Raw genomic sequence first — 16924 nt, forward strand, 5'->3', positions numbered from 1 at the left:
TAAATTTCTACAATCATTTTTATTAGTTATGGAAGAACCCCCACTAGTATTTACATAGTGCAAAAAAGCTGTTATTACTCCAAAAAGTACGGTAGACAGAACAGTTATCCTTCATACAGCAAAAAAGAAATGGAACAAACCCCTTCATATTGTATTTTATAATGGTTTTTCTACTTCTTTAACCTAAATATTACTATAAATTTTAAGACATTAAAGATTAAACAGCTTTTCATATTAGAATATATTTAAAAAGTAAATTATATGAACTATTTATGAACATTTAGAACATGGGCTGTGCCAACTGGGTTTCTACTTTCAGCATTACCATTCAGTGGTGAGGAAGTTTTGGGCTAGACATTCTCACATTTCCTTGTGTGTGGCAGGGTGAGTAGAAACCCCCCTTTCCTTGTTTCTATGGCTTGTTTCTGCTGGGTTTTGTTCTGTTAACAAATTGCCGTGTCTAATTTTTAAATGGCTGACACTGAAATTAGCTCAACAGTTTCATTAGTTGGCACAACTTCACAAGAAATACTTAATGACAATTTCAGCAACAGCAGCTTTTCAAACAATAATACTTTTTTACATATATATTTAAAGTAACATTATTAAAATTTAAGCTTGTGTTAAAGAACTGGACAGAACCACATTGTGTAAGCTCCCACCCACCCATAAAGACACCTCCTAGCTTTACCAGAAGAACACCAACAAGTGCATTACTGAACATTTTCTATAATTAATTTTTAAAACACAGGTAAATACTCTCTGTCACTGTTTAGCCTCAATCCTACAACAGCCTGCACACAACTTAAGCAGATAAACAGGCCACCAATTTAAGCCAGTGGCACTAACACTCCAAAGTATGTGTGAGCAGGATCAGGGCCTTAGCCTTAATCAGACATTGCTACTTGACCCACTAAGGACAGAAGTTCTTCAGAATTTTTCCCTTTTACAGATTTGTAATCCATGTTTTATTATTGACAGAGATACTTAAGAGTATTTATATAAATAAGTTGTATACATAGCCACCTCTATCAGTTTTAAAGATCCCTACCCCTACCACAGATACATTATTTTTGATTTTACCAGATAAAGTAAGTGGTGAAATCATTTCTATAAACAATGCCTTAAGAAAAGTAGATTTGTTTCCCAATTAATTATTTTCACAACAAAAATATCTATACACCTATAACTACAGAAACATCTTTTCATGGGGACAGTAACAACCTGTATAAACTGCACACTTTTACACTGAAATAGAAATTCAACTATCTTTTAAAAAAATCATGGTATTGTAGAACATTTGTATGCTTTCTTCTTAAATTCTGTTGATAATAGAACCAAAATTACCACAGTGAGATACTCTCCTTAAGTGCTTCAAGTGGCAAGGAACTTCCCTAATTTCAGATGCAAATGGATCACTCCCAAAGGAATTGCAATTTCATTCTTACAGTTATTGCTTATTCCCAGCTTATCAAAAAGGAAGCACTAAACCCAGTTTTCTTTACTCAGTTTCAGTTTGCTCCCCTAAGGGTGATCTGCCACATTTTAAAAAGAGACTAGTTCCTTATTTGCTGGCAAATTGAGAGATAATTGTAAGTGCTGTATCACTTTCAAGAACTCTATTAAACTTGTAGCAAAATTGCAGTTAAATAGCGGGCTGAATATTACAAGACTTCTTTGATATAAATGTCAGAAAACTTTAAAATGACAGTCCAAGTTCAGAAAAGACATATAAAAAGATGCGCCTTTGATGTTAATACTTCAAGATCAAAAGTTATTTGAATCACTGGCACTGAAAAAGCAAAAGGAGAAACTACAAACACCTTTGTTTTTTGATGTTCTGGCAAAGTTTTGCCCTCAGTGTATGCACTGATCTCACCTGTGCCGAGATATGCTTACACATCCAAGGGCGAGTTTTGCTTGTCAGCAGTTCAAACACCTGTCATGTCCTAAAGCAAAAACTCTTAAAATGTACAGACAGTAGAAATCTGCCACAGGGACAGTAAAAGGTTTAACATTCAGGAGGCATCATTCCTTAGTCTTTGTTTTCCTATAAAATGCCTGCTCTAACACCTAGAAGATTACACTAAGGAGCTAAGAACGTGACAGAACAGCCAGTTGTCATAGCAGCTCTCTACACTGCTTATCTACATAGCATTTGCTATGCCTATAGCTATCAAAGCATTATTTACATAATACACAGTTTCTATTATTCTCATTAGCATCCAAAAACCCAGGGCTAGATGACTTCTAAACCTGGAGTCTTATTTTCCCAGTGCAACTTAAAACACCAGCATCACTACTGCTATAAACATTGGTCCCATGTTCCCAAGTGTGGACTGAACACCCAACTCTGCTAACTTCAGTTTCCTGCGGTTTTCAGCCTACCCAGAGGCTTTTCATGCATTTTGATACAAGTGATCAAGAACAACAAAGTGAAATTAAAAGAAACATGTTTGCTATGAAAGTGTTATTCACGTGAGTTACTCTTTGGCTACTCCTGTAGTGAAGCTCCTGCTGCTGGCAGTTTCAGTATATCCCTCGCCAATACCAGACAAAGATGGAAAACAGACTCCTGATGTGCAAGGTTTAGACACACACTCCCTCCTCAGTCTGAAACAAATTCATCATCAGTTACATTACATTACATATATATCAAATACATTTCACTTCAGTATTCAGAACAGAACATGAACAATTCTCTAGCAAAAGGTGTGTTTCAGGGAGGACATATTTTTGTTGCTTTTACCTCTACACCACAGAAATACTTCCCCAAACTACAGGGCACTTCCTCATTTCCTGGAATAACTACTTTCTTCTCTATCTAGAGGTCAACTCCTAAAGCTGTTAAAACTGCAAGAAGAGACAAAGAGGTCACGTTTTCAGCAGGAGTTTTTAAGATACATCCTGGGCAGGATCACAGCGTGCAGGTGAATGCAGAGATTGCCACCACATCATTCACACTTGCTGTTAAGGGATTATTCCTGCTTTTTGCAGTGTTATGCAGAATACAATATGCAAAACAGCATTCCTGAGGTAAGTGACAGGAGAGAGAGGAAGTCATCAGTTGACTAAAAGCCCTGAATAGGGATTATGGTTAATGAGTCAGTGTGGTTTGGCAGACAGCAACTGCAGAGAGAATGGGGAATTTTTGTTTTCTTTCCTGCTTTTTTTTTAATGCAATATTTCTACCTTGTAAAGAAAACCTGTGAAACATTAATTACATCCCTCTGGTTTAAAGTTTTGCTGGAATCAAAGTTATTATAGCTTATTGTAACCTTCTCAGCTATCAGCAGCTTTTTAATGATGCATTCACCAAGATCAACTAAAAAGCTGCATCTATTTTAGCATAAGAATCACACACAATTTCTCTACTATTTAAGTCCCATTAAGATTGCAAATGGCTTTTTCTAGCTTTTCATGAAATAATCAAAATGCTCCTTTTATTTCTAGATAGAACTAGAAAGTCATGGCCAAATACACTGACAGGCCTGGTATAACACTATACCATGACCATGAATTGTTGGTAATTTGTCAGTGTTAATGTAGGTTACCTGTCTGAAAATAAGCTTAGGTCACAACTTGAAAGAATTTTGCTTAAAACTGGTCAGTTACAAGTGTTTCCTTTTACAAAAGATCAAATGAATGCTTACTGACAACTTTTCCACACAGTTTCTAATCTGGGAAATCAATACTGATTAATAGTTAACCTAGTTTTTAAATCAAAAAAGTAACAGACAGCTACAAAAATATTGTTGTGAATTAAATACACGTATTGAATGTTTAACAGTGCAAAATGTTGAGATGAAGCATATGGAATAATGGCTGCAACCTTTACAACAGTTAGTTTTAATATAATTTCTAAAAAGTTCCTGAGTTCCTGCTTATTTTTACGGCATATAGATGGAATCTGTGTGTTCTTTATTCAAAGAACTGCAGATGGTGGGTTTATGTTGAGTGTTACTTGCGTGCTTATCATTTGTCCATTCCTCCCCATCAGTGATGGGATCAGCCTGCTCTGAAGTCTCTATTTCTTCCTCTTCACTTTGTTCTGCATTGTCTTCTTCAGCACCACTAAGGGTCTTCCCAAGCTGCAGTGTTTCCATAGTTCTCTGGGTCTCTGAAACCCAAGATTCAATTCTGCTATTAAGCTGAACTTCTACAGAAATTGGTTCATGGGCATAATCCTCATCATCGTCATCTTCCTCTTCCTCCTCCTCTTCCAGCATTCCTGGCACAAGAGTACTGGTGGTACTGGTCATGGAAGAATTCAAAAGATCTCGGCAGCTGCCATCCAGGGATCCTGTTTCTGTACTCTGCTGTGAGGCCCATTCCAGATTGTCATCTGGTTTTACCTCATCTTTGTCACCTGGGGTGGATTTTCCGTGATTTGTTGCTGAGGTAGCGCCAGTTGTAGCCAGAGGTGGTTGTTTATTAAGAGTGGCTTTTTCCATTTGGCCATTACCAGCTTTTTCTGGTACTGCAGCCTTGCACACAGATTCTCTCTCATTTTCAGAGGTCTCTAACCCATCAGACGTTTCCACCATATTTCTCCAGTTTGTTTCTACAAATTTTGAAAGAAGTTGAAATAGATAACATTAATTCCTTGTATATAAAAATATTTCCCCTGAGCATGCAATAGCAGCCTAAATAGCAAAATGAGCTAATAATATTAAGATTATTCTATGCGTTCAAAAAAACTTTCTACTAGAAAGAAGAGGAAGAAGGGAAGAAGAGACAACAGAAGAGCTATGAGTAACTTTGGGTTTTTACAGTGCCATAAAGCAGAGAGTTACAAAGTTGAAAGTTTGTGCCACTTAGTTTCCTGTACAAACACCAAATGTAACACTGAAGTAGTCAAAGAGGTTACTCTCAAGTATAAATTAAAAGAAAACTGCCACCATCTTAAGTCATTCATTTAAGGATTTCTTATAAAATATTTAACTTTTGAAATTAATTAAAGATACCACAAAAGAAAGCACTAAAAATCCAGCATTCTCTTTTATTCACTCTAAGACCAAAAAAAAAAAGACTCTTGACTTAACAAGTAGTCTCCCTTATATACTCCTTTTCATCTGGGCTTAAGCAACTGGATAAATGAACTTGCCTTTTGCTCACACTAAAATCATTCACTGCTGTCTCAAGTTTAAAAATTTAAGCTACATGTCCTATCTTCAGAGACCTCATATTTTAGTTCCTGCTGTCATCAGTTCTTCCTCAGTCATACAATCAATCCAGTGCTATCAGTTTTAAAACAGTTCAATAAAACTGGATAAGTCACCTCCATTGATGTTAAACACCTATAACACCTCTGAGGACTAGAAATTATTATTTTCTATACAGTTCAGAGAAAAAAATTACTTATGAAATTAACTGAAGACTAACTGATCTTTTCTTACCCCTGGATATTGTAGAATACTGCAAATTAGGAAGGATTGCATCTTTAGCTACATTTCACAACAAACAGCATTTGGAAAACCCCAGCTTCTATTTACAAAGATAAGCTTTAACCTACTTACCATATTCTTTCTCATTGACCTCAGATATGGGTTCAGAAATAACACTACAGAATGAGATAGCACTTGCTGCAGAAGGGTTACGAGAATGACCCATGTGATGCGGGGCCTTTTTGACATTCTTCAAGGCTTCTTCTGCCTGTTCCTGCTCCATTGCAGCCACCATGTCCCTGTAGGCTTTCCTGGCCTCTTCAGTCAGGGATACCAGCTTATTAAACAGATCCTAAGTACAAAGGCAATTTCATCAGCAGCAATTCTTACCAATAGTTTTCACTTTACATTACTCCTTTCAGTCTAAGGTATACCACATATGAGCCTCAAGATTAATACGGAATACCTCAACTTTAACTAAGAATTAGTTCTTCTCTGAATTAAATAATAAAAATACCAGGTTTATGCAACTTTGAGAAGATGAACATACTTTAGGATACTGTTTTTCTCACATTTTTAAGCCTTCCAGAGAATTTCAGATTACAGTTGAAGTCTGTTTAAAAGCTACACTGAGATGTTATGACCAAAGTGTTTCAGCACAGTCTCTTAGTACCATAAAAACTGAATTTCAAAGAAAATACACCATAATATAGAAGAGATATGGGCTATTATTAGGTGTGCTCTTGATGCCAAATCAATTCTTTACTACACAATTGTTTACTCCAGCCACTTATGTGATTGGAATTACTCACCTCAGCACCTGAGTAGTTGAAGATACCCACGACACTAACAGGAACCAGCTTGTTCACACAGCGGCCAAGAGCCTTGCGGCCAAGAGCAAAGACAAATGGAATTTCTTGTTCTCGTGCCATGGCTATTACATTATATAGAGCCTCATCTAGTCCACCTTGAAGAAAGCAATTATAAATAGATATCTAGTCACTTGACATCATCATATGGCATGATACAACTCTAACCCACTTTAACTGCAATTAGTCTGTAAAACTTCAATACACACATCAGCGGCTCCTACATCCCGGAGGATAACACACAATACATTTCAAGTGTAGTGAATGAGTACAGATGAAGGTGATATTCTGTACTCTCTACTAGTCCTGCACACAAGCCAGAGTTTCACAGATCTTTTATTAAGCAGAGCTTTGCTGTTCTCCTATCTCAGGAAGCCTCTGTTTATACTTGTGGTTGTGGCAAAATGTTGGTTGCCCAACTCACAATTCACATTCCTCTTAAGGAAACTTCCTAAAAAGCACCCAGAGCTCAGGACTCCCTGCAAGGTGTATTGAACACAGAAGCAACACACAGAGTAAATTTCAATTCTTCAATATCTATTTTTCTTTAAGCTTTTCAGCTCTCATGGACAAGTTTCTTCCAGACTGGAGTTGAAAAGAATAAATGTGAAATGGCAATTACCCAGTTGGAGTCTGAAAGTGCTACATCATGCATAGTTGAACAAATGCTTCTAACCTTGCTAATTAACACATCTAATCAGCACAAGAAAACTGAAAAGAGCAAAGTGCAGACCACTTGTTTTTATCATTTATACCTTTTGACTGAATTTTTTCACAGTTGGGGGATATGATTACACACTTGATCTTGTTTAGTTTCATGTGCTTCGTAACCTCACGCAACCCCATAACGAGTCTTCTCCTTGCTTTAGCTCTCATGGGATCCTTTTGGTAAATCCGTTCCTGGAAGCTGACAAGCTCTTGCAATAGGAGAGTCACACACTCATCTATTTCTTTACTTAAAACTTGGTTACAGTATCTGTCAATGCAAAACAATGTTAACAAGTGTCAGCATTGCTACTTCACAAATATTAGCCTAACCAAGGTTTCACTCCCTGTTTTTGCAAATGAAAATAATTTTACTTTCTCAGAACAGTTATTTAACTCTCACTAAAGTTATTAAAAGGATTTAGAAATCAGACTGCAAACTGTAAAATACGTCTTTAATCCATTCATATTTGTAGTAATATCCCTTGCTTCAATCATAAATAATATTAAAAACAAATACTGCAATAAGTGCCTCAAGCAATTTTCTTCTACTTAATTTAGTACATTATAAAGATACATTAATAAAAAGCTCTAACACATTAAGAGGTACTATTACAGTATTTTAAGCACTCCTGAGTATTCCTCCCTTTCCCATTCAAAGCATACAGAGCATTCCTTCAAAAAATATTTTTCAGAGAATACTCCTACTTTGCTTATTTGCTGTGGCAACAAAAGGAAGTCTCAAGTGTGTGTGTACATATACACACACATTTGTGGACAAACATAAGCAATCCATTTAGAGGAAAAAAAAAATACTTGCAGAACCTTCTATTTCTGAAAGAGAAGCTTATGTTCATTAAGCTCTTAAGTCTACTAAATCTACCCACACTTAAAATACAAGGGTGACTGAAGTGCAAGCCTTGAATTTATATTATTAAAGCAAAACTCACTCTCTGAATCTCTTGCTGTGAATTTTGGTTATTGCAGAAGATGCCATTGGACTGCCTATTCCAGAACTAGCAGGTGAGCCCTGTGACACTGGGGTCATGCAGTATGGAGAATTCTGACTTGCTGGAGAAAGTGAAGTATCACTAGGCATACTCAGACCAGTTTCTGAAAGGTAATTTTTAAATATTATAAAATGCAAATACATTTTTGTATATAAAAGAAACAGAACCACACTTCTTGTGTTATCACTCTCTTACTCTGTCCAAATTCCATTTTGAAAACACTAAGCATTACTCTTCCCTCCCTTCTGGAGGGGTGGGAGAAAGGAGAGAAAACAAACTGAACACACATCCACCACTCAGCATAGACTGGATAAATAAGCAATACTTGAATATTCATTAAAAAATATCTTGAGCTTGCTTTGGGAAATTAATAAAACAGAAGTAAAAAACTGTTCTAATGTTATTACTCCTTCCAATAATTCCTTACTATTTATATATATAAAATACTCAACTAACTTACTCCTAGAATGCCTAGGATTTTCCCACTCTAGTCAGGTCATTCAGAAGAAAAAGTTTTGAAGCAGTACATGCAGAATCCTGATGGACATCTCCTTCCCCCACTCCTACAGACCCAAACATCTTGAAGGCATTGAAAATTCTCTAGAGCTTCTCAGTTGCTCAGGGCTTCTGCTACAAATTGACAATCCAGACATTGCAGCTGACTGACATGTTCAACAAACTGGAAAACCCCATTTACAGTTTGCAACTTCTATACCTGGAAAACTTTCAGAATGCTCATCATTAAAAGTACTCTGGTCAACACAGCATGGTTGACAAGAGGCCACATGTTGCTTACTTATCAAAAATACTATCAATTTTGACATATGGTGGGAACATCCACTTGAGATAATAATTAAATTGCTATATGGACATAGTGTACTTCGAAACAACAGTGTACTAAGCCTTCTACAATTGAGGGACAGACAAGGTATTTTAGAAGAGGAGTTCATATGCTAGTATTTCATAAAGTCAAAAAAAAGCTAAAAGATAGTGTGGCATAAGAAGACAAAATACAAAACCAAGCAGATTAGTACAGCTGAGGGGGAGTGATGGGTGTCTAGAGACAGAGACCAACCTTCCTGAGAGGCCAGCTCCTGCGACTGGTCAGCAGTCAAGTTTAAATGAGCCTCTTTCTGTTCATCAGAACCCAGAAGGCTGTGGTCACCTGATAAACGACCTTTCTTCTCTTCTCTTTCTTTCAAAATAATCTAGAAACAAAACCAACAGCTGTCAGCATCTGAAAATGAGAGATACCTGTAAAGAAAAACATCCCTTTCACTGGATATAACATTAAGTTAAGCAAGTTGTTTTGAACCTTCCTACTCATGCCAGGAGATAAACTCTGGAAATCACTTCAGTTTCCTCTTTGATCACAGAGTATGCACTGCAGCATTTCAGATGGCATACTCAATACACACTTCTACACAACCAGGACCTTCAATAGTTTAAGTACTGTCACAGCTTCCTTTCTGATACATAACATTAACATAACAATTCCTTATCCCCATGCCTGTAAAAGAATACCTTATACAGGCATACTAGTCATCTTTATGAAGCACCTCAATAAAGATAATCCTTTCTATAAAAGAAAGTGCAAACATAAGTAGCCATGGATACACTGGCATTACTATCATGTTTAAGAGCAACAACATAGAAGCCTTGACAACAAAGCTTAGAAAACTTTTCCAAACAGGTAAATTCCTCTAACTCAGATCACAGACAGGTCAGAAAAAGGCCTGCATTTTTAGGGCTCACTTTTTTATATTTTATCTTCTGATGTCCATATATGTATACTCTATTCCTTCTGCACATACCTAATTTATGACTCCATGAAGGTAGATATATATATAAGCAATTAATTATTTCTAGGTTTACTCAAAAATTGTGGGTTTGCTTCAACTTCTTTACCCAGCTCTGTAAGAAGGAGTAGGAAAAACTAAGGCTAGCATACTACTTTGCAGACTAGGAATCAGCCACATGAAAAACCTATGAAAGCTTTCCCATGTGTCTTAGTGCCTGTATTTAAAAAAAGAAAAGGCCCACACAATCTGTATTGAGATACATTTTTACAATTAACTTTTATAGCCCACATAATCAGTGAAGTTAAATGTAATGTTACATGCCTAGAGCCAAAGAAGAGGGCATCACTTTAGCATGAACTGGAAGCAGAAGCTCATAACTTGCTTGCCCTATGCTCATGGAAAAAGAGTCCTCAATTAAGAAATTAAAAGGTTGGGGTTTTGTTATTTTTGGACTATGAGTGTGGGTCAAAACACTCCAAGGTTGGCACACTTACCTTTTTAAGTGCTGTAGGGCGTTTCAGTTTTGCAATCTCTCTCTCTTTTCCTCTCTTAACTTTCGGGGCAGTCGAATCCAAAGGATTAAGGCAACCCATAGACGGCTGTCCCTTTGTTAAGGACTTTCTGCTGGCAGATTCTTTGGTATGAAAGGGAGCAGCACTGCCAACTAAATACATGATAGATATTAATTTCACCAAAAGACATGTCAGCTTTATTTCAACACTGTTTTCAGAATTTCCAGTGATGAATTCTCTAAGTAGATTTTCCTTCCTTGGAAAAAAAAGCAGTTCATAATGACAGGAAAATTACATCATCAGATATTGTTGCTTCCAGATGGTTTTAAGCTTTCTTCAACTTAGCCGTAATGTTTTAGGAAATTGTGGATTCCAGGAATTATTTTAATAAATGGTAAGGGGTCTCTGTCAAATGACTACATGTAGCTTTATTAGTTAGATGATTATGGTAAGATAAATCACAAATATTTATCCAAACATCGATTTTCAGTTGTTATAGGCTTGAATAGTTGACAGGACAAAAGAGATGAGATAGTGCAGCATGTAGTTAAGTGGATCTTTTGCCAGAAAGAATAAAACAAGTGCTGTCTCAAATGGAAATGCCAACAGTTCTTTGCTGAGCTTTGTTTGATATAACCATGCCAGCTTGAATTAATGTTTGAACACTGCTGAAACTCAAAGCAGGTAAAGGAATCAACACACCAGAAGGAAAATGGTAACTATGTGCATAATGATGGACTCCAGGCTACACAGAAGAGCTCAGGAATCAGAATGGTGAAGTTATAATAAGTGATTACAAAAATGTCAAGTCTGCATTTGGCAGCAAGTATTAAAAAAAGCTAATTTAATGCTGTGTTGATACAGACATAACAAAAGCATTATTAAGCCATTGCATACATTCATAATGGAACTATAGCCTAATATTCTGTGCATGTCTGATCTTATTTTTAAAAGGATACAGTAGAACTACACAAAGGTACAGAAAAAGCAATATGGATTCTCAGAAAAGATACTTCCAGAATTAAATAAATAGACTAGAACTCTTGAGAGACCTCACAGACATTTAAGAATCAGACAAGAAAAGAAGGGAATGACTGCTCAGTCTTTGCACAAAGGCTGTGAAAGCTAACAATATTTTGAATTAGAGCACAAAAAAATCCAGTACTGACCTCAATCCCCAAAAAACACCGCAGAAAGAAGAGTCTCCCCACACAGGATTTAGTAAAGTTACAATTCATTGCCATTGGACATTATGGATGGTAAAAGCATACGGTAGAAACAATGGATAGTTTAAGAAACAAATCTGATTTGAGAAAGCTGTGGGTCAGGAGACCCATAAACAGCAGAAATGGGAAGAACATCCTAGGGACATATCCCTCCATATCACAGTCATTGGTATCCTCTCTTTCCAAGAGTATTTTATAATATCTGTAGTAGATGTTTCTTTCACATATTCATTTCAGCACTGAATTACTCTCAGGACACAAATCCTGAGTTTTGAATAGCAGGTCTTTTTAAAAGACATTTGGCATCTGTTCTATATGGATTTTCACTATTGCATACTGCAGCTCAGAGGGTGACAGCACAGGTAATTTATTGAGAAATGCATTAAAAATCATCTTCCCAGGTTTTTTATCACACTTGTATTCAAAAGCTAAAACTTGAGAGAAAGAAAAACATTAAAGATGCTCAGATCAATTACATCCATGTTAGCACAAAATGTTAGCACTGTCAGGCAGATTAGAAATACCTGTGTATGAGAGAGGCCTGGTGTTGGTGATCTGACGAGCTTTCATTGCTTGCTGCTGCTTTTCAAGAGCTGCTAACATGTCACCCAAATCTAACTGAACAGGGGTCTTGCTCTTCTTTCCAGCTGCTTTAGATAAAGCCTCCTACAACAGGAACATCACATACAATAAATACAAAGAAATGGTGCCTGCAATATTCTTTACAAATTTACAAATTACATTACTGCTATTAGAGAGTAAGAGGAGCAACAGGTAACTGATCCTCCTCTTGATCAAGTGCTGGGGGTGGGCAGGGTGCTACACACTTGAAGTTTTTTCTGTTCCATGCTTATCTCTGAATATTCTTGAGCTGTTGCAAGTGCTGCAGCCAAGGCCTTCTTCTTCTGACTTTTTGCACGCTTTGGTACAGAGGTTGTAATGGGAATTGGAGTTTGGACTATATTGATTGGAGAATTCTCTGGTAAGTCATCCAACTAGAATTTAAAAATGCAAAAAAAGCCGCAATTAAAAGACCTTTCTCTCCAGATCACCAAATATGAGCCACTTCAGAAATCAAATCACCCAAGGCTTTGATAACCAATATGACATCCTAATTAATTACAGCTAGACGACACAAGTTAATAGAACCTATTTATATTTCTTTTTTGTATGGAAAGCTATTCTATTTAGCTACAATTACGGCTTCAGAAGGTTTTCCAGTCTGATTACTAAATAAAGTATTTCCCCGTCCCCAAGATTTCACATAGGACTTGACTATCCTGGAAAGCAGCCAGATAGATTAAGCAGTTTATAGGCACAATTCTGCAACAAAATGTTTAAGTAGATCACATACTAAAAAAAGTACCTTTCCAACAACCGCTTCCACAGCCTTAAAGCAGATGCAGATTGAAATCTTGAGACAATCTGTGACACCAAGTGTCTGCAACAGGTATCTTACAATCTCATTAGCAGAGATCCTGCTAATCCTGAAGTTTTTTCTTTAAAATGGGTTCCCCACACCACTTATTTTAATTGGCATTTCTTTAGCATCCAAGACAACACAAACACTCCAAGGTCATCACAAGTACTGCAATGCAAGTCTTGTAGCAGAGATTCATAAAAAAAATTACACAAACTGAATAGTCTCAAAAGACAATGCTTTGCAAAAGAAAATAATTACTTACTACTTTGGGTGAAATCTTCTGCTGGATGCTACTACTTTTGCTGCTGCCATTGTCACTATTTAGCTCTGGAAATTCATCTTCATCCTAAACAATACAGAAATTAAGAATAAAAAGGATGGAACTGAAGTCACTTGAGGAGCATCGACTGAAACTGCTTAAGGTAGAAAAACAAATTGAATCCCTAAATCCCATATAAATTAAAAGGGATTAAGTGACATTAATAGAAAATAATGAAAAATTAGGAAAGCATTTCTGCATCCAAATCGTATTTTTTTAAAAAGAAAAAATTTCCTTTTTACACAAAAAAAATCTTATTACAATTAGAGGGGATAAACCAGTGAACACAAATTTCCATTCACAAGTGAACAGAAGGAGTTACTTGAAGGCTGCTTATTTAATCTGTAAACCACAAAGTGTTCTAAATTACTGCACTTTACACAACACCCAAGTACAAGTCTCTTTCTGTACATGATTAAAGGATCGCCTAATAAATTAGTGACCTCGGCTGTACACCTCTTGGAGCTAGATGTTTTGTAACTTCCTATTGAGAACATCACTTATTCCACACACAACTGGCATTGCTACTATGTGGAAAGAGTTTTCATACAACAGTACCTCAAAATACAGAGGTTCAGGACTCTGCTCAGCTCTGCTCGCCTGACTTGTAGCTGAAGGCTTTTCATGTCGTTTCTGCAAACTCTGCCTTCTTTCTGAAGATGTGCTGTGGTCTCTGCATCTGAAACCAGACTGAAGAAAACATACGTGATTGGCATTTTGTAATTTCAGTTTTTCAGGCTATGTATGTGCATGAACATGCCTGTTAATTAGCAACTAGGTACAGTTTTCAGAGGATAAATTGTGCTTTGGTGTTCTGAATTTTTTTTGGTGGGGGCTTTCTGGTGGGGTTTTTGGGTTGTCTTTTTCTTTAAAGCCTGCACAAAGATTCTACAGGCAGTACCAGATTATTCCTCCCCTCAAGACAATCTTTAGATTTGTAACTTAAATAAAAAGGTTTCTTTTGGCCAAACACAAAGAAACTCAGGAGCTGCTGATGACTAATGAACCCTGAGGAACTGTCTGTAACCACGATCACTCCAAAGATCTCTCTCCCACCTCATAATTATTCTACATGCAGTTACTGCCTTTCAACATATTTTTTATGACAGTGCACATGTACACAGCTCTCTGAAGGCCAGAGACAGCAGAATAGTGGTAAAAACATTCTTCTGTTCATTATGTGACAGGTTGGTGGAAACCCCTGTGCAAGACCTGTTTGCAAAAATCAATGGTTGATTTGAATTTCACATTTATACTTACCTATTTCTCAAGAAAATTTACTACAGACCTCATGCCAATTTAGTTTCAACAGAGAATAGTTTCTAGGACAATTCTGCCTTGAGGTACAGTGAATTTGGCTGAGGCAACCTCATTTAAAACTTTTTGTGCCAGCTTTGTTTTTAAATATCTAAAATAACTGTCAGATTTAGAGTCTAAACTTTGACTGGATGAAAAATCTGGCTCTTCCTACTGTCCCAATGCCATAAACTAACAATAGTGGCTTCTAAAGCCTCTGATTTGATAACAAATTTCATTTTTTTATAAAAAGATTCAGAAATGCTATACTACCAGATACTAACATCCACAAGCTTCTTTCTATAATAAACCCAGTTATCAAACAGGAAGATTCAAGACAATTTAACAATTCCATCTAAAAACCTAAACAGGCTAAGCTGGCTCACATATGTTTGCACAAACAGGCATGCTTATACAAAACATCCACTTGGAGCTCAGATTTCTTGTCTGCATTCAGAGAGTTCAAGCAAAACCTATGTTTAAACAAAGGCAAATGTTTCAGCCTTCTTTGTAACCCTCTGAACCACCTGCCCCAATAAAATCTTTCAAAATTAGGAAGGCCACCTTCTCCTGTCTCCTCACATACTAATTACAGAAATCCTGTCCCACTTGAAGCCTCACAGAAAGATATTCAAACTTTAGCATAAAATAATTTTAAGCCATTAAGAATTAAAAAAAATTAAAAATGGTATGCTAATGTAAATTTAAAAAAAAGTTTTCAAGACAAGAGGAGTGAGAACACAGGATTCTAGCTCACCACATCAGAATCTTTCTTTAGAAAGTTTGAGATTTTTTTTTTCTTCTGAAGTGTGAATGGGTCAAAAACTGAACTAACTTTTCTATACCCACACTAACGTCATTTCACAGATTGCTTTATATATGCAATGTTCTTCCTAGGCAGGTACATAAAAAGCACAGGCATAAGACTGTCAAGGACATTAATTTATACATAAATATATTTATGATATAGAGACAGCTCAAAAAGCATATCAGTTAGAAATGTGCAAATAAGCAAATGTGCAATTAGACTTTAAGGCTGAGTTTCTATACTGTTCTCATTAAATATTTTTTGTATGTTAATTTCATAATTCCCTCCAAATTCCTTATTTTTCCATATTATAAAAAGCCTCAAATACTTCAGTTGAGAACCTCTGACAGCATACCTGTGGATTATTTCTTTGCTCAGCTTGTCTTCCACCTCTAGAAAAGGTCGGAGTTTTTTCAATCCAAGGCTTTTTTTGCGTTGCTTGGGAATTTACATTAGTCCAACCTATACCAGCTGAAAGAGAAGTGCCATCTATGAAAAACTGAATTAGTATCTGGAACATTTCATAATGATTCATATGCCACCAGAGCCAGGAACACAATCCTGACACAAATAAAGTTCTTGGAGAAAGTCTAGTTCTCCTGTGGTAACACTAACTTCCACAGCTATTTTCAGATGTTGCCAGAGTCACCTTTATGGAACATTTAAGCTGCCAAGAATTGATCACCACAAAGCAGCAACAAAGGAAAATCTCAGGTTCACATCCATACCAATTTCCGTTCAGTCATAAACAGCAGTCCCTGGCATTACCTACTACTACCAGGCTAGTCAAACTATTTGTTCATGATATGTGTAAAGCTTCTAAAAAGTATCAGTGTTTCTGAAATGGAGAATGAGAACTTCATGGCTCTGTTACTACCAAGTTATGAACTGCAGTCCAAAAGGGTAAGGAAGCCTGAGGACAAACTAAACAGGAGCACAGCTTTGTCTGAATGCTTCCACTGGAGTCTCTAGCTGTTTTTTAACCCATTAAATAAAGGCAGTCATTAATAAATTATTAGTGATAGCTATACACTTCTTCATTCAGTGAGTAACAGGTGCCTTAGTGGAGGTGATTGGAAATCACAATAAAGATACATCCTCAGAAGTGTCTGATCAGTTAGAGCAGCATGCTGAAGTAGATCAAGAGGTATGTAAAGCAAAAGCACAAATGCAACCCAGCCAAATTTTAAACAGCTCACCAGTCAAGACAATGCTTACTTGTATTTATTGATGGTTCTACAACCTGAAAAGGAAAAGAAACAATTATTTCCGTAATTTTCATTAGTCTGTAGGCTACAAATATAGTTAAGTTACTCAGTTATCTTTACATACATTCATTGCACAAGAATCTGTATTTCTTGAAGCCATAGCTGCAGCCTGGTTATTGCCATGCTTAGGACTACAATAGCCACTGTCACTGTCAATGTCTGCCTCACTTGCGCCCTGTTCACTGGAGGACTCTGCAGCAGGATGAGAGGTTCTCCTGCGCCTGCCCTTTGACTTCCAAAGCATCGTGGAGGAGCTCTCAGAAAGTGATTTATTGGCTATATCTGAAGGAAAGTCTTCA

At 36.6% G+C, this 16924-nt stretch overlaps 1 protein-coding gene across 1 annotated transcript in view; it reads right to left on the reverse strand.

The window, feature by feature from the left end:
• The window catches only part of SECISBP2L (SECIS binding protein 2 like), a 28074-nt gene continuing 11150 nt past the window's right edge, over positions 1–16924 (reverse strand). The window contains exons 5-18 of the mRNA XM_015639338.2: positions 16690–16919; positions 16576–16600; positions 15713–15828; positions 13812–13943; positions 13197–13280; positions 12339–12506; positions 12036–12177; positions 10268–10437; positions 9047–9179; positions 7912–8074; positions 7012–7232; positions 6200–6354; positions 5520–5739; positions 1–4564 (exon numbers count right to left, since the gene is read on the reverse strand). Coding sequence (XP_015494824.1) covers positions 3891–4564; positions 5520–5739; positions 6200–6354; positions 7012–7232; positions 7912–8074; positions 9047–9179; positions 10268–10437; positions 12036–12177; positions 12339–12506; positions 13197–13280; positions 13812–13943; positions 15713–15828; positions 16576–16600; positions 16690–16919 — 2633 coding nt within the window. The 3' untranslated portion in view covers positions 1–3890. The remainder of the gene's footprint in view (positions 4565–5519; positions 5740–6199; positions 6355–7011; positions 7233–7911; positions 8075–9046; positions 9180–10267; positions 10438–12035; positions 12178–12338; positions 12507–13196; positions 13281–13811; positions 13944–15712; positions 15829–16575; positions 16601–16689; positions 16920–16924) is intronic.

This window comes from Parus major, chromosome 10, assembly GCF_001522545.3.
Source record: "Parus major isolate Abel chromosome 10, Parus_major1.1, whole genome shotgun sequence".
NCBI classification, from domain to species: domain Eukaryota; kingdom Metazoa; phylum Chordata; class Aves; order Passeriformes; family Paridae; genus Parus; species Parus major.